Raw genomic sequence first — 25,271 nt, 5'->3', positions numbered from 1 at the left:
CGCAACAACCTATAATTCTGAGTTAAGATTTTCTAATTTAGAAAACATAAAGAGTGTGTGGGGGAAACCAACAAGATATGGAAGCTGACAGCTCAAGCAGCTATGCAGCCAGATATAGATTTCTTCATGATTTCAAACATGATTTCTCCTCTCACAGATGTGAAAAAAAATTATTCACTTTTTAATTTGACTTTTACTTTTATTTAAGACATATATGTTCATGATTTAAAAGGTCACAGAGTTTTATAAAGATTCTGACCAAAAAAAGCAGCAATTTCATTTTTCTCATCTCTTCTTTCCAGAGGCCATCATTTTTAGCTTTTTTTACCTGTGTCTTCTGATACCTCCCTATCTCCAATAAGATACTCATACTACTAATTTTTAATTTTTCAATTTCTGATGTTATTTATTGGCTTCCTATTATGAGAACAAACTTAAGGCCACATACACAAACTCATTTCCTCTCACCCTCGTCTTTCTGTTACAGTCATATTATAATCTTCACTTAGATCATCAGATAATATATCCATTGTCTGACTACATATATAATTACATTACATTGCTAAGTAAACACTGTTTACAGCTGTGTCAGGCAGTGTACTTTGACTATATTTCCTTTTTGCACAATGTTTTTACTTTCCCTGAAGTTAATAAGGATTTGTTTCTTTGTTTGCTCAGTTTTCTATTTATCCCTAATTTGTTCCCAAACTCTTCTCCAGATGTTTAATTGTTGCTTCAATTTATTTGCACACATTAGGTGCATGTGTATCATTTTTTTCCTATGGAAATCACTGCTGGAGTACTTCATCTTCTGCCTCATTCTGACCTAGATGTTTTCTAGGCCTGATGCACAGCTGTTTTCTAGATATTTTTTCTTCTTCATCCTTTTTTTGGATTCCTTTTGCCTCTTCCCTGGATCGCATATATGCTTCTTGTTTGGATGGAGAATATCCTCTAGTAACTTTTTTTTTTAAGACAAAGTCTCTCTATGTTGCCCAGGCTGTTGGCCTCAAACTCCTGAGTTCAAGTGATCCTCCTGCCTCAACCTCCCAAGTATTTAGGACTACAGGTACACAGCACTATGCCCAGTTTCTAGTAACTTTATTATAAGGGTAACTAAGAAGTAAATTTCCCAAGACTTCATATATTCTACCTTCTTTGACAGTTTGGCTAGGGAAAGACTTCTGTATTAGAAGTTATTTTCCTCTTAATTTTGAAGGCCTTGCTCATTGTCTTCTAATTTGTTTCTAGCCCTCCTATTAGTCAAACAATACACCTCCTAGTGTGATTCTCTAATTTTCAAACTTTTTATCGTTCTTATCCATTTTTGCTTTTTTGTTCCACTTTCTCTGAGATTTCCAAAACTTTATTTACAAGTCCTCCTATTCCATTTTTTCTTTGAAGGTACTTTTTCGGCCTTCTGTTCTTGTTCTATATGTGGAACCTCTTCTTACCTCTTAACTCTCTAAAAATATAAGTACCTTTGTTTGTTTGTTTGTTTGTTTGTTTGGAGACGGAGTCTTGCTCTGTCGCCCAGGCTGGAGCTCAGTGGCGTGACATCTCTGCTCACTGCAAGCTCTGCCTCCTGGATTCGCGCCATTCTCCTGCCTCAGCCTCCCGAGTAGCTGGGACTACAGGGGCCCGCCACTCTGCCTGGCTAATTTTTTTGTATTTTTAGTAGAGATGGGGTTTCACCGTGTTAGCCAGGATGGTCTCGATCTCCTGACCTTGTGATCCGCCAGCCTAGGCCTCCCAAAGTGCTGGGATTACAGGTGTGAGCCACTGTGCCTGGCCAATACAGTTCTATTTCTCTAACTTTTCTTCTGCCCTCTGTATTGTCTCTTTTTCTTTTCTTTCTTTCTTTCTTCTTCTTTTTTTTTTTTTTTGTTTTGTTTTGTTTTGTTTTGTTTTTTCAGTTGTTTGGTTGCTTTGGTTTCTGGTGTTAGAAGCATCCTTCAAATTCCTGTTGCTCCCTGGCTGGCTGCTCATGTTAAAAGTGTAGCATCTTCATGGGCTCTAAACCTGACTATCTTCTGGAAACTTAATGAGGGACAGAAGTGAATAGGGAGGGGAGTTGTTTGCCTTTCAGTATGTAAACTTTTCTTTATGTGCATTTTTCAGTATGCAACTCTTTCCCTTTTCTTCAACTCTTAAGAAAATGAGCATCTAATCTGTTGCTGGAGCAGAAGCAGTTTCTCACTGAATGGATGGTATAAAGCAGCATCTAGAAAACCCAACTGGTTCTTGTAAAAACTTTCAAACAGTTCTTTCAGCCCTACTTATCACCCTCCCCTAAACCTTGCTTTCAGAGATACTTAGCATCTCTACATTCCAAGCAGTTCTGGGGCTCTGCGGTACAGCTTGGCTTGCTTCTAGGTATTCCCTGCTTCAGCCAGTTTTCAGCTTTCTTAGGTCTGCTCTGTCAGTTACCTCTCATCAGTCTGCCCTCCAGTCCCTAAAAACTGGGAGTTTTTAGATGAGCCCCCAGCTTCCTGCAGGGTAGAGAGGCCCTGGCAGACATAGAACAGGAGTATCCTTGCTCTTCACCCACTACTGCCCTCTGCCTAACCCCGGAACAGCAGAAGCTGCTGGCTGTCCCAGTCACACACATCCCTCCCCACTCCATCTATTTGTGTGGCCCTTCTTTTTTCCTCAGTCTGTGTCTTGTTTCCTTGCCTTACCTTCTTCCCCCTCATCACCTTGGTGATATTCTTTGCATGTTTTTTCTTGGAGCAATCACAGAAGCTCATCCCTCCCTCCTGGAAGGAGAAGGAACCCCCTGAGTACTCTCCATGGCACAGTTGATGCTCCTTTTCTACCCTCCTTCCCAGGTATGTCTTCACCGTCATTTACACCTTTGAAGCCTTGATAAAGATACTGGCAAGAGGATTTTGTCTAAATGAGTTCACGTACCTGAGAGATCCTTGGAACTGGCTGGATTTTAGCGTCATTACCCTGGCGTGAGTAATTCTCTATGCAGATCTGCATGTGTGAGAGAAGAGGGAACAAAATGGTGGGTAGGAGACAGGGCTAACATGCAGGTCCCACTTGGACAGTGTGTGGATACTTACCCATGAACGTTTGCTCCAAGAACCACTGCAGGAATATACCAGGAGAACTGAAAGAATTCACAGATCCTTTTAAATAAGTGGCACGCTGCTGCAAATTCTGCAAGACAGGTGAAAAACTGTGAGCTCCCAAAGTGTGAGGGGGGGAAACCTGCCTCCAAACACACATCCCAACTGGGGAATCTGAAAATCCAGATGACAGGAGAAGAATTTACCCTTATCTGGAACATAAATAAATTTAGGGAGCCCACAAAATATAAAAGTAGAAGCCGCAGAGGGAAGTGCCTTGTAGGCACTCCCAGTCTCCAGCTTGAGACCAGGGAATCCATCCCTGACTATATCTCACAGGGGCCCTTGGGGAAGGCAGCCAGTGGAATCAGGGAGGGGGTCACAGGGTGAAAGAAACTTCAACTAAAATTAGCAATAATTTCAACTGGTTACAAATTTTCTTGAGCAGAATCCAGGGGGCAAATGGGAACTGCAAGCAGACAGGGAGGGATGAGGTACAAAAGTCATGCTTTCTTTCTCAGTGGGGAAGCTCACAGCCTGGGGCAAGGTCTGAGTGGGGCGCTGCAGGAGCAAGACCAGCCTCACCAACTACATGACAGCTAGGCGAGGCCTCTCACTACCAGCTATCCCCCACTTCCCTGGAGAACTCTGTGGCACAGCAGAGGCAGCCAAAATTCCCTCTGGAGCACAACCCCATTGGCTTGAGAACCAGCCCCCTTCCCCCACAGTGGCCACAGCAACCCCCACCCAAGAAGAGTCTGAGTCCAGACTCCCCTACCCCTGCCCCCACCTGATGGTATTTCCCTACCTGCCCTGGTAGCTGAACACAAAACACAGAAACTCTTGGAAGCTTTATGGCCGTGCTCATCACCTGAGAAACTAAAACATTTACCCTGGCCAACTTAGGGCGAGCTCAGATCCCCCTTCTACTAATGTGCTAGTGCTCTATTGAAAGCATCACCTACCGACTGGAGGCCAACCGACTCAGGCCATTAAAGCAACTCATGACAGCATAACTTTGATCCCAGGAAGAAGAAAACAATAGCCAATTGCACTGTCTGCAACATCCTGGCTAACCAGATGTCCTGAGTCTGTCCATGTGACAACTTCACAGCTAACATAGCTAGCATTCAAGAAAGCCAGCACACTAAACCTATCTACAACCAAGGACTCTCACAGACTCTACTTCATTCCTCTGCCACCTTCACCAGAACAGATGCTGATATCCATGACTGGGAGATTTCAAGATCAATCACATCACAGGACTCTTTGCAGACATTTCCCAGCACCACCCCAGAGCCTCGCAGCCCCACTGTGTGGCTAGGCCCAGAAGAGCAATAACGATCACTGCAGTCCAGCTCTCAGGAAGCCCCATCCCCAGGGGAATGGGGAGACACCACATCAAGAGATCACCCACGAAACAAAAGAATCTGAACAACAGCCCTTCAGTTCCAGATCTTTTCACTGAAATAGTCTACTCAAATGAGAAGGAATCAGAAAAGCAATTATGACAAGAAAGGGTTTAATAACACCCCTCAAAAGATCAAAGTAGCTCCCCAACAATGGATCCAAACCAATAAGAAATATCTGAATTGCCAGATAAAGAATTCAGGGCTGGGCACAGTGGCTCACGCTTGTAATCCCAGCACTTTGGGAGGCCGAGGTGGGCAGATCACCTGAGGTCAGGAGTTCGAGACCAGCCTGGAGCCAACATGGAAAAACCCAGTCTCTACTAAAAAATACAAAATTAGCTGGGTGTGGTCGTGCATGCCTGTAATCCCAGCTACTCAGGAGACTGAGGCAGGAGAATCGCTTGAACCTGGGAGGCAGAGGTTGCTGTGAGCCGAGATTGTGTCATTGCACTCCAGCCTGGGCAACAAGAGCGAAACTCCATCTTCGTCTCAAAAAAAAAGAATATTAAGTGATTCAAGGAGATACCAGATAAAAATAAAAACTAACTTAAAGAAAATTTTAAAACAACAGGATATGGATGGAAAATCCTCCAGAGAAATAGATATAAAGAATAAATAATCACAATTTCTGGAAATGGAAGACACAGAGAAATACAAAATGCAGTGGAAAGTTTCAACAATAGACTAGAACAAGTAGAAGAAAGAACTTCAGAGCTCAAAGACAAAGCTTTTAAATTGACCCAAACTGAGACACACAAAAAAAAGAATTAAAAAAAGTGACAAAGCAGCCAAGAAATTTGGGATTATGTGAAACAACCAAACCTAACAATAATGGGTGTTTCCAAGGAAGAAGGAAATCTAAAAGTTTGGAAAACTTATTTGAGGGAATAATTGAGGAAAACTTCTTTGGCCTTGTTAGAAATATAGACATCCAAATACAAGAAAGTCAAAGAATACCTCGGAAATGCATCTCAAAAAAGATCATCGCCTAGGCAAATAAACATCAGGTTATCTAAAGTCAAGACAAAGAATCTTAAGAGCTGTGACACAAAAGCCTCAGATAACCTATAAAGGAAAACCCATTAGATTATCAGCAGATTTCTCAACAGAAACATTGAAAGCCAGAAGAGATTAGGGTCCCATTTTTAGCCTCCTGAAATAAAATAAGTGCCAGCCAACAATATTGTATCCAGTTAAACTAAGCTTCATAAGTGAAGAAAAGATAAAGTTTTTTTTTTTTCAGACAAACAAATGGTGAGGGAATTTGCCACTACCAAGCCAGCACTACAAGAAATGCTAAAAGGAATTCTAAATCTTGAAATAAAACCTTAAAATACATCAAAATAGAACCTCCTTAAAACATAAATATCACAGGACCTATAAAACAATAACACAATAAAAAAAAGAAATTAAGCCAACAACTAGCATAATGAATAGAACAGTACCTCACATCTCAATATTAATGTTGAATGTAAATGCCCTAAATGATCCACTTAAAAGACACAGAAGGGCAGAAAGGATAAAAATCCATAACCAAGTATCTGCTGTCTTCAAGAGACTCACCTAACACATAAGAAGCCACATAAACTTAAGGTAAAGAGAGGGGGAAAGATATTCCATGCATTTAAAAAGACAAATAGGGACATTATATGAATGATAAAATAATTGGTCCAATGGAAAAAGATCATAATTCTAAATACATATGCACCTAACATTGAGCTCCCAAATTTATAAAACAATTACTATTAGACCTAAGAAATGAGATAGATAGCAATACAATAATAGTGGCGGATCAATACTCCACTGACAGCACTAGACAGGTCATCAAGACAGAAAGTCAACAAAGAAACAATGAACTTAAACTATAACCTAGAATAAATGGACTTAACAGATATTTGCAGAGCATTCTACCCCACAACTGCAGAATATACATTCTATTCATCAGCACATGGAATATTCTCTAAGATAGACCACATGAGAGATAGAAAAACAAATTTCAATAAATTTAAGAAAGTAGAAATTATGTCAAGTATCCTCTCAGAGCACAGTCAAATAAACCTGGGAGTTAACCCCAAAAGAAACCCACAAAACTATACAAATACATGAAAACTAAACAATCTGCTCTTGAAAGATCTTTGGGTCAACAATGAAATCAAGATGGAAGTTTGAAAATTTTTTGAACTGAATGATAATAATTACACAACTTATCAAAACCTCTGGGATACAGCAAAAGCAGTGCTAAGAGGAAAGCTCATAGCATTAAATACCTACATCAAAAAGTATGAAAGAGGACAAATAGATAATCTAAGGTCACACCTCAAGGAATTAGAGAAACAAGAACAAAACAGACCCAAACCCAGCAGAAGAAAAGGAATAACAAAGATCAGGGCAGAACTAAATGAAATTCAAACAAAAAATAATAATTATACAAAATATAAGTGAAACAAAAGGCTGGTTCTTTAAAAAGATATACAAAATTGATTGACCATTAACAAGGTTAACCAAGAAAGGAAGAGAGAAGATCCAAATAAGCTCAATTAGAAATGAAATGGGAGACATTACAACTGATACCACAGAAATTAAAAAAAAAAAAAAAATTCAAGGCTACTATGAACACCTTTATTTGCACAAACTAGAAAATCTAGAGGGGATGGATAAATTCCTGGAAATATACAACCCTCTTAGATTAAATCAGAAAGTAATAGAAACTCTAAACAGACCAATAACAAGTAGCAAGAGTGAAACAGTAATTCAAAACTTGCCAAGAAAAAAAAGTCCAGGAGCAGACAGGATTCACAGCTGAATTCTGTCAGACATTCAAAGAAAAATTGGTACCAATTTTACTGAAACTATTCCAAAAGATACAGAAAGAGGGAATCCTCCTAAATCACTCTATGAAGCCAGTATCACCCTGATACCAAAACCAAAAAAGGACATTTAAAAAAGAACTACAGACAGTATCCTTGATGAACAAAGATGCAGAAATCCTCAACAAAATGCTAGCTAATTGAATCCAACACATATCAAAAAGATAATACACCATGGTCAAGGGGATTTCATACCAAGGAGGTAGGGATGATTTAACCTACACAAGTCAATAAATGCCGTACGTCACATAAACAGAATTAAAACAAAAAAATCACATGATCTTCTCAATAGATGCAGGAAAAGCATTTGACAAAATCCAGCATCCAATTATGATTAAAACCCTCAACAAAATTGGCATAGAAGGGACATACTTCAAGGTAATAAAAGCCATCTATGACAAACCCACAACCAACATTATTCCGAACAGGGAAAAGTTGAAAGCATTCCCCCTGAGAATGGGAACAAGACAAGGATGCCCACTTTCACCATTTCTATCCCACATAGTACTGGAAGTCCTAGCCAGAGCAATCAGACAAGAGAAATAAATAAAGGGAATCCAAATCAGTAAAGGGGAAGTCAAACTGTTGCTGTTCAACAATGATACGATCATATGCCTAGGAAACCCTAAAGACTCATCCAAAAAGCTCCTCGATCTAATAAATGAATTCAGTAAACTTTTGGGATACAAAAACAATGTATACAAATCAGTAGCACTACTGTACACCACCAGCAACCAAGCAGAGAAACAAATCAAGAACTCAATCCCTTTTACAACAGCTGCAAAAAAAAAAAAAAAAATCTTAGGACTATACCTAACCAAAAAGGTGAAAACTTTCTACAAGGAAAACTACAAAACACTGCTGAAATAAATCATAGATGACACAAACAAATGGAAACATATTCCATGCTCATGGATGGATAAAATCAATATTGTGAAAATGACCATACTGCCAAAAGCAATCTACAGATTCAATGCAATTCCCATTGAAGTACCATCATCATTCTTCACAGAAATAGAAATAACAACCCTAAAATTCATATGGAACCGAAAAAGAATCCACATAGCCAAAGCAAGACTAAGCAAGAAGAACAAAATCTGGAGGTATCACATTAGCTGATTTCAAACTATACTACAAGGCTATAGTTATCAAAACAGCATGATACTGGTATAAAAATAGGCGCATAGACCCATGGAATAGAACAGAGAACTCAGAAATAAAGCCAAATACTTACAGCCAACTGATCTTTGAAAAAGCAAACAAAAACATAAAGTGGGGAAAGGACACCTTATTCAACAAATGGTGCTGGGATAATTAGCAAGGCACATGTAGAAGAAAGAGACTGAATCTTCATCTCTCACCTTATACAAAAATCAATTCAAGATGGATAAAAGACTTAAATCTAAGACCTGAAATTATAAAATTTCTAGAAGATAACATTCGAAAAACTCTTCTAGATATTGGCTTAGGCAAACAGTTCATGATCAAGGTCCCAAAGCAAATCCAACAAAAACAAAAATAAATAGATGGGACCTAACTAAACTAAAAAGCTGTTGCACAGCAAGAGAAATAACCATCCAAGTAAACCGACAACCCATAGGATGGGAGAAAATCTTTGCAATCTATGCATCCAACAAAAAACGATTATCCAGAATCTACAAGAAACACAAATAAATCAGAAAAAAAAAAAAATCCCATCCAAAAGTGGGCAAAGGACAAGAATCCACAATTCTCAAAAGAAGATATACAAATGGCCAACAAACAGGAAAAAAATGCTCAGCATCATTAATTATCAGGGAAATGCAAATTAAAACCACAATGAGACAACCTTACTCCTTCAAGAATGGCCATAATCAAAAAATGATAGATGTTGGCATGGATATAATGAAAAGGGAACACTTTTACACTCTGCTGGTGGGAATGTATACTAGTACAACCACTAAGGAAAACATTATGGAGATTCCTTAAAGAACTAAAAGTAGAACTACCATTTGATCCAGCAATCCCACTACTGGGTATCTACCCAGAGGAAAATAAGCCATTATATGAAAACATATGTATGTTTACAGCAGCACAGTTTGCAATTGCAAAAATATGGAACCAGCCTAAATGCCCATCAACCAACAAGTGGATAAAGAAAATGTTGTGTATGCACACCATGGAATACTACTCAGTAGTAAAAAGGAATGAAAGAATGGCATTGGCAGCAAACTGGATGGAGTTGGAGACCATTATTCTAAGTGAAGTAACTCAGGAATGGAAAGCCAAACATCGTATGTTCTTACTTACAAGAAAGAGCTAAGCTATGAGGATGCAACGGCATAACAATGACATAATGGATTTTGGGGACTTGTGGGGAAGGGTGAGAGGAAGGTAAGGGATAAGAGACTACACACTGGGTACAGCATACACTGCTCGGGTGATGGGTGCACCAAAATCTCAGAAATCAACATTAAAGAATTTTCAGTGCAACCAAACACCACCTGTTCCCCCAAAAGTGTTGAAATACAGATAAAGAATGTATTCATGTAACCAAACACCACCTGTTCCCTCAAAACCATTGAAATAAAATAAAATAAAATAAAATAAAAAGCTTTGCATGTGTGTCCATGTGGGGCTTATGGGTGTATCCACGCTCACACTCTGAAGATGGTTCTTCATATCAGTTCAGCTTCCTCATTTGGAATTGTATGGCCTGGGATTTTCTTGCCACGGAGTACCGCTTTGGGCATTGCTTTCCAAGATTAGTCCCGGCCCATGAGGAGATGTCAAAGACCTCAAATCTGAGATGATAGTTAGCCTGTCACAGTGGATCAGACAAGGCTCAGCCTTGTACCCCTCGGACATGGAGGTCTCCTCCTGAGAAATCAGTGTCTGAGGAGACTGGTTAGTCAAACCCCCGTGTTTGAAGATCCATCCACATGCAGTGTTGCCTAGATCGCAATGCATCTTCTCAAAGGGTCCACTCTGAAAGATGTTACAATAATGAAATCAGTGTCAGTGTCAGTCTATAGATGGCAGTGTCACTAGATTCTAAGTGTCCATTCTGCATGCTCTCTAGGCTAATGATACCCCAAGTTGTCCTTATTTATGCTGCATGCATCCCCAGGACCCTTGGTTGCAGAGATGCTGACTAACTTCTGGTCCTACAGATATGTTGGCACAGCAATAGATCTCCGTGGGATCTCAGGCCTCCGGACATTCAGAGTTCTTAGAGCATTAAAAACAGTTTCTGTGATCCCAGGTGAGTTGCTTGAACCAGCACATTTATTCACAGAGCATATGTTAGTTTTCACAGCCTAACTCCCTTCTTTAATTTTCACAAGAGCCCTGTAAGGTTCCAGGGCAAGGACTATTGCCCCCATTTACAAGACAAAGGAACTGAGGCCTGGAATATAGGAAATATGAACCCAAGGCCTCATCACTAGTAAGAGACAGTGTGACCTGGAGAGCCTATTGTCCCAACTCCTAGGCCAGTGCTCTTCCCACATACCACATGGCCTCATAATCAACACATAACAGGAGGGGCATGTCTTCACTTTCTATTCTGGTTGAGGGATTCAGGCAAGACCCCCCCAGCTGAATTTTTATTTATACCTTAAACTAAATGATTAAACTTGGAAATGGGGAGGAAGGGAGAAAGCAGTCCCAGTATCTTTACTATTTCCGGAGGTCTAAAATCCTGTCTTTAGACACCCAGAGGAAAAAAGAATTAGGCAATTCTTGATTACTGAGAATTCAGAAACAAAAGTAGTCCATCAAAGCTCATTGTATGAGACCTCTAAGATCTCCACTGTCACCAGTAGCCCAGCGACTACCCTTCATCCCCCACGAGGTTGATGGTGAGGATGGGGAGGCCAGAGACAAGGCAAACTTTCTGAAATGGGACTCAGCCCTTCCCCTTTGTGGCCTGATGGGTTCTCTCCTCTCACCCCGAGCATTCGTTCTCTCATCTGTAAACAGAAACACCCATTCTAGAGTGGAAGTCGTTTCTACCATTTCTTGTCTGGCTCTGCAGGGAAAGATTGGAAACTCTCTGCCAGCTTCCACTGGACACACTTCTTCATGAAGAGAGGCCTGGTCCTGCCCCTTCATATCTCTCTCACTTACTCTCAACTGGGAAGACCCTGAGTCTTATTTGCAAGACCTGGTCTGTCCATACTCCCTCTTCTGCCTCATCTCTCACCTCTCCTCACCTCGCACCATGCTCTGGAATCCACCTATGGTTCGGCAAATACTCCACACCGTTGCTCACCTCCTAGCCTTCGACTGTGCTGCCCCTTCTTCCGGGATATCCTTCCTCCTCTCTTTACTCAACTCACACTCGTTCCTCAGGGCTCTGCCAAGGTTTTACCTCCTCCCTTGTTTTTTTCCACCTTTCTCACACTCCACCCACCCCATTCCTACCCCTGGAACTTCAGTTAATGGCTGCTCCCCTGTGTGCCCATCTGCTCAGTAATGCTATGGACTTGCCCCTCAATTATCAGACATCAGCACTCGACATGCTGCTGCCTTAGCCATCACTCAGCTCCCAGCCCAGGGACTGACACATGTAGTGCTCAGTGGATTATTTGCTGACCAAAATGACTAACCAAAAATAAATCCTAAATTGCTTCCCTGGTTAGAGTTCTTTCTGCTACCTGTGAAGCTGCTCTCCCAAAGAAGTTGATTTTACTTACCAGAGCAACAAATCATCCCTCCTTAAACAAGAAGGTGTATCCTTCTTTGCTGCCAGCTGTGCTTGGCACAAGTTCTATTTATGCCCCAGTGACTGTCTCAGTGTTTCTTACAGTCTCTCTCTATTGCGAAACTCACCTCTCTGTTTCTCTGTGTCTCTGTCTTTTTCTTTCTCTTGGTCTATTTTTGTTTCACTCTCTCTCTCTTGCATGTCTCTCTCTCTCTCTCTCTCTCTCTCTCTCTCACTCTCTCACACACACACACACACACAGACACACACAGAGTGAGGTTCATGTGTCCTGAGTCTCAAGTTGCCTCCTAGAACTGAGAGATGCATGCAGAAAGACAGATGCCAAATTACCGGGGTGAAGTTAGTAGCTTCATGCCTAGCACAGTGCCTGAAAAAGTAGGTACTCAGCATAAATTATTTAAATTGAGTTGCTAGTGTCAGGAATTTTATTAGCTTCAAGATGATAAAAATTTATTGCCTGGGTCTCAGTTGCATCATCTTTATAATGAGAATAGCCCCTGCCTAACTGCCTGCCTCTCAGGTAAATGTAAGCTTCGGATGGGAAAGGTCTTGGAACTGCCCTGGAGTGTGTATATACTTCACTCCTGTATGTAGAGACGAGGGAGGATGGCTAAGATGAAGATGTGTGCTCTGTGTGTGCTCCCTCATCCATGTAGTCATACCACTGTCATCTTCCCACAGGCCTGAAAGTCATTGTGGGGGCCCTGATTAACTCAGTGAAGAAACTGGCTGATGTGACCATCCTCACCATCTTCTGCCTAAGTGTTTTTGCCTTGGTGGGGCTGCAACTCTTCAAGGGCAACCTCAAGAATAAATGTGTCAAGAATGATATGGCTGTCAATGAGACAACCAACTACTCATCTCACAGAAAACGTGAGTGGAGTTTTCCATAGGGATCAAGGTCTGGTTGGAACCTTGGTACCATATAGGGACAGGGGATATGGAGCCCCTGTGTGTGTGTATAGATGTATATTTTGATTCCCCTTTCCTGCCAAAATGCTTCTCTTGAGTTGTGTTTTACTTCTGGGTATTCTATTTCCTGTTGCTCAGCATCCCTCTTGCAAGGAAATGAGCCATAAATCTAGAGACAAGTCATTCTACCTCTGCTGGGGGAGACAGAGAGCCGAAGTCACTGCTCAGCTCTTCTCTTTTCAGATGTGACTTTACACCTTCTATGTGGCCCAGTATGCCCACTGAGTACCTGTAGCCAAAGGAGCTTACTTTGGAAGACTTGGGAGTGTTGCATTCACCACACAAGGCTTGGGTTGGAGGGTTCAGAACCATCTGTGAGGCTTTCTTTTCTTCCTTTCTTCAGCAGATATCTACATAAACAAGCGAGGCACTTCTGATCCCTTACTGTGTGGCAATGGATCTGACTCAGGGTGAGTTTCCAACTTATGACAAAGCAACAATTCCCAACAATTCTTTCTCTTTCTCCATCTTGTCCTTGGCATATTATGGGCACAGATGGGGTTGCAGGTCCTGGGAAAGATGTATAAATAAATAAATCATGCTCTTTGCCAACCCAGAGCTCATGGGGAGGGAATTATGAGTTAGTTTTTGCTGTATAACAAATGACCTCAAAATTTTGTGAGTTAAAGCAACAATTTATTTAATTCTTGATTCTGTGCATCAGCATTACGAACTGGGATCAGATGGGCATTGGCTGACATTAACTAGGCTCATTCATGCATATGCAGACAGCAGATTAACTTGGAGATGGCTGGTCTAGGATGTCCTGTCTCTGCTCTTGTGGCCTCTCACCTCCAAGCAGGTTAGCCTGGGCCTGTTCTCATGGCAGAGTTCCCAGAGAAACAGTGGAAGTTTGCAAAGTTTCCTCAGGCCTAGGCTTAGAACCAACACAGTGTACCTTTTGTACATTATATTGACCAAAGCAAGTCCCAGTACAGTCCAGATCCAAGAAGTAGAGAAATAGACTTCATCACTCAATGGAAGGAGCTCAAAAGTCACATTGGAAAGGATGTGGGTACACAGGGAGAAGAATTATAGCCATTTTAATAAACAATCTACCCCAGGAAGGAATCAATACGTATTTGTGTCAAATTCTCTACACTTAATCATCACAGCTAACTCCATTCTATAGCCACATTACCCTCACAAATAGAGGAATAAACACATGTATCAGACTTTGCAATTTCAAATTCTTACAGAGGCCAGATTCATAATAACAAATGAGTGGAATGGGCCAGGAGGGAACCTAGGGGCTGAGAGTTCATGCCTCCTCTAAAGGGGACAACCCCACTGCTCGGTCCAGGTTTTGGTTGCCATGTGGAAATGTGGGTTCACTGTTTCCAGCTCTTCCAACTTTTAAAATAGAAATAGGAAATTTAGATTTTTATATAAAATGTCCCAACTATAAATATTGGCTACCTATTCCCAAAAATGTCTACCTATTGTTGGGCCAAACAAAATATTTCTGCCGGCCAAATCCAACCTATAAGCTGCTAGTTTGCAATTTCTCATGCATAGACATAAAGATGCTACTCTGTGGAGAACAAGTTCTTTACTAGAGGCTTCAAGGGCTGGGGAAACACAGTGAGATGGCGGTGTGAGGCAAGAGAGAAAGTCGGAAAGGTTTCTTAGAGGTGGTATTTGAGGTAAGCTTTCAAGGGCAGGTAGGATGTCTCCAGACTGGGTGAATACAAGACAGTTTGAGTGAAGGCCATTCCAGGTCGCAGAACAGAATGTGAGACAAAGCTAAGGGATGAGGACCCCTCAGCTCTGCCTGCTGCTTTGGCCACTGGAGGAAAGCATGAGCAGAAAGAGTTTAGGCAAAAGATCAAAAAGGCCATCTCACCCACCTCCACGGCTGAGAGCTTGGAAGAGCAGAGCTCACAACGCCCCCACTCCCTGAGAGGCTGACGGCTCCATATTGCCCAGGTGGACCTGTATGGAGCCTGCATGAGGCTCCACCTTCATCAGCTCACTAGGAAAACAATCTCAGTTAGAGCTGAGGACTGGAAACAAGCAGGAGCATTTGGTCAACATCAGGTTCCTTGGACTCTTCTTTCACAAATGCACTTGGCATTTGGTTCTTTGGCTCATGGGACGGTTGTTCTGACATCAGTTTTCATTTTCCTTTGACTTAAATGTAAACTACAAGCCCCTCAGCATCCTTTTTCTGTCTAGATAATGCCATTTCTCAAGGCAATGGCTCCAGAGCAGCTCAAGTCCTTTTTGTGGTAAAGTTGTGGAGTCCATCTACACATCTCCACAGCTCAGCTCCCCAAGAGGCCAGGCCCGCTACTGAGCAGGTCGCAGCCAGGCAGTTGGGGAGTGGACCAGGCTGGGATGTCAGAGAGAGGCCAGCTCAGGATAATGGACAGAGTGAGCCCTGGAGGGTCATGCCATGAAAGCTAAACCTGGGTCCTCTGTGGGGCTGCAGAGAAGCCAGAGCCCTGAGGAAAGGCCCACATTGACCAATGGCACTGTGGGAGGAAGGTCAGGGGTCTCAAGGCAGAAAATGAATACCAGAAAATAGCTGATAATTTTCAGTGTTCTTCCACATATATTATATATTATTCCAGTTTATCTTTTCAGCAGCTTCCAAGGTTAAAAACAATAGGAATTTTCCTTCGCAGTTTATTTACAATATTTACTATGCAGAAGTGCAAGATACTGTACAGTGATCTCATTTAATCCTAAGAGCAGTGAACTGTTGATATGTAGTGACTACAGTGGGTTTCTAGAGAAGACATAGAAATAAGGCTGCCCTCAGGGTTAATTAAGAAACCTACAGGTAATGGGTTGCCTAGCCCCTTGGGAGAGCAAACCGAGAGCCTGCCTTTAAATGTGGGTCTACAAAGCTAGGGAACTTGCAATCTTCAGTCGAAGTGGAGACAGAATTGGAACTGATTAGATTTAAGTTGTCAGAGCTCTAATCCATGGTATGCGTTGTTCACATGGATGTCTGGGATAAGGAGAGCCTCAGAGATTGGAGTTCATGGAGAAATCATGGGAGTAAAAGAATTCCATGTATTCACAAGGAATGCAGGTAAATAAAAAAGGAAAATAAAGAAAAAATATTAAAAAATAATAATTTGGGACTTCAAACGAGGCATTCCTGTTTCATTGATCAGGCAATCTCCACTAGGATAGATGAGAGCCCTTTATGCTCCCTGAGCTGACAGACGCTTCCTGACATCAACTCATCCTACTATTATGAGAGAGAGGAAGGAGTTGAGCACTCCCACCCCAATACTCACCAGGCAGTCATTTTCAATTTGTCCTTCCTTCACAGGCCATCTTCAGGAGGAGACTAGGCTGACTCAAGTATTAGGCTACTTGACAGTTATATTTCTCCTTTTAATAAATATATTGACACCTGCATAGTTTTAGGCAACTGATTTCTTTCTGACCCCCAGCTTCCTTATCTGTAAAGAAAGAACATTGAGTGATTAAATTATAGTGTTTGTAAAGCACTTAAGGGGAGAGAGAGGAACACAGAAAGTGCTCAGTAAGTGGAAAGTGTTATTTCCACTGTTATGTATAATTAATCAGTGAACTTGGCTAATGTGAGACCTCCCTTGATAGACAACTCTGCAGGTGATGCCAACAGGCTCAGGTTTTAAGTCTGCATTATTGCTACTGACTCTCCTTTCCCTGGTGTGAACTGGCAAAGAGCTCATGGTATCATGTCTGGGCAGTCGGCTGCCTTCCCCAGACAACTCCCCTGTGCATGAAATTCTGACGTGAAAGTATTAGCATCTCCATTTTATGGATAACAGAAACCAAGACCTAAACAGACCAAGTGTCCAAAATCATCCTGCTAATAAGATGAAGACTAGGTCTTGAACTCTGATCTCTGACATAAAACTCTGTGGTTGTCTCACAGCCCTGGGCTGCCTTGTGTGCAATAAGCAGGGGATGACCTTCTTTGTTCTTGCTGCAGCCACTGTCCTGATGGTTATATCTGCCTTAAAACTTCTGACAACCCGGATTTTAACTACACCAGCTTTGATTCCTTTGCTTGGGCTTTCCTCTCACTGTTCCGCCTCATGACACAGGATTCCTGGGAACGCCTCTACCAGCAGGTACTGAGCTGCATTCTCCCACACAGACTTGGTTGGAGGCTGGTGGGTCACCTGCATGGCTGTGCTTTTCCTGGAGGAGCCTGACTTAAATTCAGGGGTCCATGTGCTATGGGTACAGGTTTATCTTCTTTCCCTTGAATCTGCAGACCCTGAGGGCTTCTGGGAAAATCTATATGATCTTTTTTGTGCTCGTAATCTTCCTGGGATCTTTCTACCTGGTCAACTTGATCTTGGCTGTAGTCACCATGGCATATGAGGAGCAGAACAAGGCAACCATTGATGAAATTGAAGCAAAGGAGAAGTTGTTCCAGGAGACCCTCGAAAAGCTCCGGAAGGAGCAGGAGGTTTGTAAGGAGTGGAAGCTTTGGGAAGAAAGTTGCAGACTTCCATTCTTGGATAGAGTTCTGGAGTAGCCACTTTAATTAGGGCTGCTATTTAGGGAGCTATAGGAGGAATCATCTTGCCTCAGGGACCATATTAGCTCAGGTTTTCTCAAAGAAGAACCTAAGTGAGGATTCTTGTGCAAGTGACCTATTGAGGGAGTGCTCTCAGGAGAAAGTGAGTTAAAGAAAACAGAATGAGGCAGAGGGTGGAACTAAACAAGGAGTGTTCTCAGCTAGAGACCAGCTTCAGCTTGATGCCATGGGGAACTCTGGGGCATGACCTGTACCACAGTTAGCCCTACCTTGAGGCAAGGGAGCCAGCTGTCTGTACCCTCCCCATACCTATCCTAGAAGCAGGCAGCCAAAAGAGCTTTTTTTTTTTTTTTTTTTTGCAGAATCTGCAAGTATGAGTCATTAACTGCTGCCACTCAAGCAGCTCAGGATAGGTGTGCTGATCTGGTGAAAGGGATCTGGGTAGGGCACCAACAGAGTGCCCCATGAATGAGTAGGGGGTGACCCAGAGGTGTCTGTTCCTGCCATGACCTAATCCCACCACCACGCAGGTCCTAACCCTTGAGCTTCTCTGTTTCAGATATCTCACCCACCTGGCACCCCATGTCTGAGGAACACATTTATTCTAAGTCCAAGCAAATACTATTGGCTACACCTGTTGTTCTCTCTTCACAGGTGCTGGCAGCGCTGGGGATTGACACAACCTCTCTCCACTCCCACAACGGATCACCTTTAACCTCCAAAAATGCCAGCGAGAGAAGGCACAGAATAAAGTCAAGAGTGTCAGAGGGCTCCACAGAAGACAACAAATCACCCCGTTCTGATCCTTACAACCAGCGCAGGATGGTAAGAGGCTCAGGTTTGTGCTCTAAAGATTACCCACCATTGCAGCTGCCATGGACAATGGGTTGGAGTGGGAAGAGGTGTGTGTGGCAGAGAAAGAGCTGGAGGCACAGAGCTTAGAAGGATCCAGACACCCCTCCAAAATGCTGTCTTAAACTAGGAAAGTGTAATTATAGATGGGGAAAAGGGGTGAATTATAAGGACACTTTAGGCGAGGGGGATCCACAAGATTGGGATTGTGGACTGTAGAAAAAGGAAAGGGGAGTCCAATTTGACTCCCAGGTTTCAGGATTGGGCAATGAAATGGATGGTGATTCCAAGATGAGGACACTGGAAGAAGAACCCAGGTTTGTAGGAAAGGGAAGCCCATATTGAACATGCCAATCTTAAGGTGTCTGTGGACATCAAAGGTCAGCTTCCTTCTGACGCTCTGGTCTGCAGTTCTACAGCCCAAGGTTCCCTGTCTGTGGTGTTAAGATCCTTCACACACCTTTTTTTTTTTTTTTTTTTTTTTTTTTTTTTCTGATGTGTCGAGATGGTTTTTATTTTTTACTTAGTTTATTTAAAATTGACGCATCAGAATTTTACATAATTATTGGGTATAATTTCTGACCTCCTTCCTAAGGCCCTGCAATTCAAGCTGTCACCTGTTTTTAGCAGAAAAGTTCCCAGCACCCATCTCTGTGACACAATCCAGCCTGGGAATGGCTTCAGCACCTCACCTCAGACCCTGTAGCAATTCTGTTCCCGCCATAATAACTTTCTGCCTCCCACTCTAAAATTTGCACTGCAACTTTCCTTGCTATGCTTCCTCCCACCACCTTCCTGCCCCTTGAAAGTCCTTTTACCCCAAATATGCCCTTTCTGTAGGTCTGACACATAATATCGGCTGTGTGGGAGGGTGGCTCCACACTAACAGTGTGGAAAAGGGGATCAACATGGCTATTTTTATGTTTTATGCCTCTCACTTCCCTCTCAATCTCTTTTCCTGTGCTAAGCCAAAGGATGTTTTACTTTTTTGCAATACCATCTCTCCAACCCTCAGATTTATGTGTGCATATACAGACACACTCGCATGCACACCAACCTCATGACACACCCACACTTCAGCATCTATCTGCATCTGTGCCCTCCTCTTTCTTGCTTTGCCTCTTTTGAGAAGCACCTGGCATACATGGGGCACAGTTCAGACAATCACAGAACAGGATGAATCACAGCTTCCATGGAAATGTCAATGACACTGAATTGGGCTTTAATTACCCCCATTCTGTCAGCCCCACGCAGATTAGCACTTGGATGTCCAATAATTGGTATGTGTGCTTGTCTCTCCAGTGATGCTTATTTTCAAAGGGAAAAAAGAAGAGCTGCAACTTGTTCATTCAACAGTACTAGGTGCTTGGTATAAAGAGATGACTAGAACATGTTCTTCTCCCCAAGGATTTCCATTTGGGTGGAGGAGGCAGATATAAACACAGCTATGCGTTAAATAGTGTATTAGAGACACATATGTGGTGTTTTGACAATCACGGAAGAAACATCCACTCTCATGGGGCTGGATAGGTATCAGAAAAGGCCTCCTGGAGGAGGGGATAATTGGGGTCAACAATAAATAGCATGTAGGGATTCTTCCAGTAATTGAAGACTTGGGAGAATGTGAGGAGTATTTTCCTGGCAGAAAGAACAACATGTATGTGCAAAGATGGGGAGGTACCATTTGAGTACTGCTTTAATGCTGACTGATTGATTGGAGCCCATCCAGGAAGGCATCTTCTCCCTCTTTTCCCAGGTACATTCATCTGCTAAATAGACCTAACGCAGTTTTTATATAAAGCCATTTTATAACCCACAGAAATGAAATACAGGAATATATAGGAGAGACCCAGGAGGGTTTTTGTGGAAAATCACAGACCAGTTGGTTTCCTCAGAGGATGCCTTTTAAAGCAATTCTAATGTTTTTACTCAGAAGACATTGCCCACCATTTGTCAAAAAGCTTAATTCTAAAATAACTCGTGGCCAAGGAGACACTGCTGTCAAATATGCAACCAAAATTTTCTTCTCAGTTTCTTCATTGGTTTGCTTGGTGCTCAAGTGCAAATAATGTAGTATTCCCTTCTTTAATATGGATGTGTCAATTTTTCTCATTTCCTTCAAAAATGGGAAGGATTTTTGCATTATATGAGTTCTATAGTCCTTGGGCATGTATTACAGGCAGAGAGTACTCTACTTTTTATAATACTGGGCTTTTAGTAATGGTTGCTAAACAGGATCGGGCTTCAAATTATCAAGAGAGGAAACTTCGGTTCTGTGAGATAAGAGGATTAGTAAGGAGAACCCCAGTTGGCAAGATTCTCTACTTTAGTAGTTTGGTAAATAAAAGGAATTAAGGAAGGTGAGTAGAATAAGTCAGTATGATCAGAGTTTGGTATGAGGTCAATGTTTAGATTTTGGACATACTATAGACCACCTGAGGACAGAAATGATGGTTTGCTATGATCAAGTTTCACTATGGTCATGGGAACTACCTAACCTAGCACACTAATTCTCTGAGGGCTCTGGGCTTATGAATTAGCTCTTTTCTCTGGCAACTTTAAGCCACACAGTTCCCTCAATGGAAGATGTTGATGGGAAATGTTTATTGATTTGGAGGAATGACATTATTCTTCCAGGAAATTAGGCTGCAACCCTTCCTTCAATCTCTCCATTGTTGACTGTTCAAGCCTCAAGGGATCCTAGAAGCTCATTACACTGTACAGTTCTTGTCTCCTCCTGTGCAACACAAACTCTCACACTCATACAGACAGGATCTAATGAATTGCACAACCTAATTTTCAGACAATGAAGTGCACTCGTTCATTCAACAACCACTTACCAAGTATGTTCCAGTACTGGTATGTGTAGTAGCCTCCTTAGGTCACAACTTTGCATGTGGAAAAGGGAACTTAAGACAGCTTTGTCTAGCCCTGTGGCCAAAGGTTGGCAAACAGTTGACCTATCCAGGTGACAAGGTTTCCTCTGACATGTTCCTGTCCATGATAACCTATTTGCTGAGCATCGGCACCCTGTGATCTCTCCTCTCTCCTGGTCTTTCCCCGAGTCTGTCTAGAATCTCCTTTTTTCCTTTTCCCTCACCATGCATACCTAGAATACCCCTTAGATTTGTGCCTTTACTTAGCTACTGAAAGGTCATAAAAATAGGGGCAGGGAAATGGGAGTAGGTAGAGGGAAGTGTTGGGCTCTAGACTTTCCAGAAGACCAGTTTCCAGCCTTCTGCTCCTTTGGGGCAATGCCCAGTCTTTTCTAGGCCTCGCCTCTGGAAAACGCCGGGCTAGCCATGGCAGTGTGTTCCATTTCCGGTCCCCCGGCCGAGATATCTCACTCCCTGAGGTAGTCACAGATGATGGAGTCTTTCCTGGAGACCATGAAAGCCATCGGGGCTCCCTGCTGCTGGGTGGGAGTGCTGGCCAGCAAGGCCCCCTCCCTAGAAGCCCTCTTCCTCAACCCAGCAACCCTGACTCCAGGCATGGAGAAGATGAACACCCACTGCCACCCACTAGTGAGCTTGCCCCTGGAGCTGTCGAAGTCTCGGTGAGTTTGTGAATGCTTCAGACTCCCCCAGGCTGTCTTCCAGCTAGAAACCTTGGGCCAAAAAGCCTGAGTGTCACCAATGGAAGGGATCTTTAGCCATCATCCTGTCCAATGCCTCCCCATTCTACTCCTTTTTTACAGACATAGAAGATGAGACCCAGAAAAAGAGATTGAGTTGGCCTGAGGTCAAACAGGTTTCCTGGTTTATTCTGCTGTACAGTGATGCAAATTATATTCCATTTGACCCCATATTTCTTATCAGTGTTTCTCAGTCCCCACTCAACATCACTGCCTCAGTGATAGGCCTCCTTTCTTCCTGGACAGGTATGAGAAAAACTGAAGGACCCTTCTCTTCCTGCTTATGGCTCTATGCAAACTCCTCTAGGCTGGGCAAATGGAACCCAGATACATTCTGGGAGTTTCTTAAGACAGATCTGAATAGAAGCACAGTATTCCTTGCTTTACTCACCGAAGAAATAATTTGCCAAAATGAACAAATTAGGCAACAGTGACTAACTGGCCAGCACTCTTTAATAGAATAATAGCAGAGTGTAATGGCAAGTCAGGGATTCCTCATTGGATTGGGAGCTGTGAGTTAATTTGAGCTCTCCCCTCCAGTTTCAGTAATGATGTTTCTAGTGTTTTTCATTTGCCCTCTCTGGTTAGCCAGGGATACAGAGCAATTTGCAGACAGAATTGTAAAGAGACCAATATATGGTTCCACTGATACAGGTAAGTCTTACAGAGTTGCCTTAGCTCGGTCTCTAATTTGATGCCATGTGATTCAGGGTCTCAGCAAGAAACAGATGGACCACTCCAATGGGCTAATAGAGTTTAGTAAAGTATTTACAGAGGTGTGGGCTGGGCTTAGGGAATGAATAAGGGACGGCGAGGCACCTAGAAACTAGTAACAGGGGGAAGTTGTTACATGCCTAGGCTGAAGGGATGAAGGAAAGGACCAGAATTAGACTAAAGCAGCAGCTGCCCTCATGTGTCAGAGAGACTGTGTGGCAGAACTTGTGATCTTAGTAGAGGATCACAGCTCTGCTACTCAGTCATAGCACAGAAGAGAAGCAGCCAGGGGAAAGTACCTGACTTGTCTCTCCTTCTATCCTTGAATCCTCCCATTAACCAAACCTGGCCAGAACCAGAGGGCAAGGGTAATGCATTTTGTACAGGTCTCCCTCCCCAGGCACAGAGAGCGCAGAGAAGGTATAGTGTACATCTCCGAGGCAAATGGAATCACCAAAACAGAGCCTTAAAGTCAAAGGTAGCCTGCAGGGCTCGCTGGAAGTGCATTAGCACTCTAGAAAATGCCTCATTGAAGGCATTTATGCCTCTCTTGTGATGGGCCCTCAGCCTCTTTTCTCTGTTTCTGAGATTATTATGTGTTTAGATATTCTGACGTTGATTCAGTCTAGTTAAATTACCAGGCTAGTGAAAGATTGACTCTTTAGGCCCTTCTGTTTAGTATGGACCTGTATCTTAGTCCCAACTGTGCCAGTTACCACTGAGTCACCTTTAGCAAGTCCTTTAAATTATCCAAGCCTACTCGTCTCCCCTTGTAAAAAGATTTCTAAATAGCTGGAGGGTTAAATGAAATAATAAAGTGCCAACATTTTTATATATGTCTGACAGATAACAATAAATAGTGACTACTAGTATCATTTGCTTAGTCCTCATGGTTGGAAACTTTATAAACTTTCTTTATGTTTATTAACTATTTATACTTACAGTATTCAGCAATAACATGCTGAACAGATTTGTAGCTTAGGAGAAATAGGCCACACTATTTAGCTTAGATGTATAGAAGGCTATAGCATTTGTTTGTGTAAATACAATGTAGGATGTTCACAGAATGATGAAATCACCTAATGATGTATTTGTTGGAACATATCTCTATCATTAAGTGACATATGACTATATATGAGACTGGCCAATAGGAGGCTGAATGATCCAACTTTGCCATGAAGATGTCAGGTTAAGGGAGTGTCCTGACTCTGTTTGTGTCTCAGCAGGCATTCGATGCAGGACAAAAGAAGACTTTCTTGTCAGCAGAATACTTAGATGAACCTTTCCGAGCCCAAAGGGCAATGAGTGTTGTCAGTATCATAACCTCCGTCCTTGAGGGTAAGTGCTGCTCATTGCATTGTTCGTCCGCTGTGCCATGATGAATTCCCATATCAGCAGCAGAAGCAATGTCTCTAACTCGTGTCAAAGCGTCCATCTCTGTGTACTGGAATTCTTAATACTCCTCCTTCTTATGTCTTAGGCCCCATCATCTTTTATCAATGTGATTTTTTATATGCATAATTTTTCAAAAAAAATAATTTGATGAATAAAATATCCCAGTTCATCTCTTGTTCAAATTAGTATCTGCTTTGCATGCATCACAAAACTAGATTTTAAAAAGTGATCTGGCAGGCATCAGAGAATTTCAGGCCAGCTCTCAGGTGTGCAAGAAATTTAACCATCTTTAATTTTCCAATATGGCAAAATTATCCTTTCCATGATTTCAAAATTGTATCTTTCATGGTTGTAACTTACACAGTTATAACTTAATTTCTTGTTCAAGCCCCCATTATGCTGAATATTGGAAGACAATTTAAGTCCATTAATCAGTCAATTTAACTAAGTCCTTGTTAATTCAGAATTCTACCAATCAAGTGGGAATCCACTCAGTCTCCCCAGCCGTGTGTCTAGGTTTCAAGCCAAGGGCTAGTAGAAGAAGAGAGTGGCAATAGTCATGGCCACCTATCCATACATGTTGCCATAGAGGGTGATTGCATCCCCCTAAGCCTGAGCAGGAGGTCTGTTCTATTCCAGCCTTTTTTTGCCTCATGGTATGGAGAATGCAACCTTAGTCATTTCCAGTTATCTTACTCCCCTAGACAAATTAAACTGACCTGGGCTGGAGGAGCTGTAAGGGAGCTTGAGTGCCAGTGTGCTCCTGAGAAGGAGTCCTGTGTGTTTTCCTCCCAGCCCTAGGCTGAATCCTAATTTGAGGGGAAGAAATGGTGAGCAACCAAAACGGAAAAAACGTTTGAGGGATTTCAAAACAGAGCCAATGTGTGCCTTACTTTCTAGGTGAAGCCAAAGGTGGCAAGCCTTAGAGAGAGATTCACATGCATGGCAATTGTAGAGTAGAACTGGCCAGTAATGTACCAGATATGCAGAGATGTATCTGTTTTGCTCACAGCTGGATCTCCATTACCTAGAAGAGCAGTGCATGCACAAAGGTGATATCTGGGTGGTGATGCTAATTTATAGTGATGTAAACTGATAAAAAGGAAGAAAATAAGGAATAGTCAGAGATCTTGGGGTAGGAT

General features: G+C 42.3%; 1 protein-coding gene across 3 annotated transcripts in view; it reads left to right on the top strand.

Annotated features, from left to right (window-relative positions):
• SCN10A (sodium voltage-gated channel alpha subunit 10) overlaps window positions 1–25,271 on the top strand; it is a 100,858-nt gene that overhangs the window by 24,012 nt on the left and 51,575 nt on the right. For 2 of the 3 annotated variants that reach the window (XM_050778350.1, XM_050778349.1), the window contains exons 4-12: window positions 2,832–2,960; window positions 10,509–10,600; window positions 12,746–12,937; window positions 13,380–13,446; window positions 16,977–17,118; window positions 17,265–17,462; window positions 18,189–18,359; window positions 21,649–21,942; window positions 23,961–24,072. In XM_050778350.1, the coding sequence (XP_050634307.1) occupies window positions 2,832–2,960; window positions 10,509–10,600; window positions 12,746–12,937; window positions 13,380–13,446; window positions 16,977–17,118; window positions 17,265–17,462; window positions 18,189–18,359; window positions 21,649–21,942; window positions 23,961–24,072 (1,397 nt within the window). The remainder of the gene's footprint in view (window positions 1–2,831; window positions 2,961–10,508; window positions 10,601–12,745; window positions 12,938–13,379; window positions 13,447–16,976; window positions 17,119–17,264; window positions 17,463–18,188; window positions 18,360–21,648; window positions 21,943–23,960; window positions 24,073–25,271) is intronic. The other variant, XM_050778351.1, reaches the window with a different exon arrangement.

This window comes from Macaca thibetana, chromosome 2, assembly GCF_024542745.1.
Source record: "Macaca thibetana thibetana isolate TM-01 chromosome 2, ASM2454274v1, whole genome shotgun sequence".
NCBI lineage: Eukaryota > Metazoa > Chordata > Mammalia > Primates > Cercopithecidae > Macaca > Macaca thibetana.
This window is presented reverse-complemented; position numbering and strand designations above follow the sequence as displayed.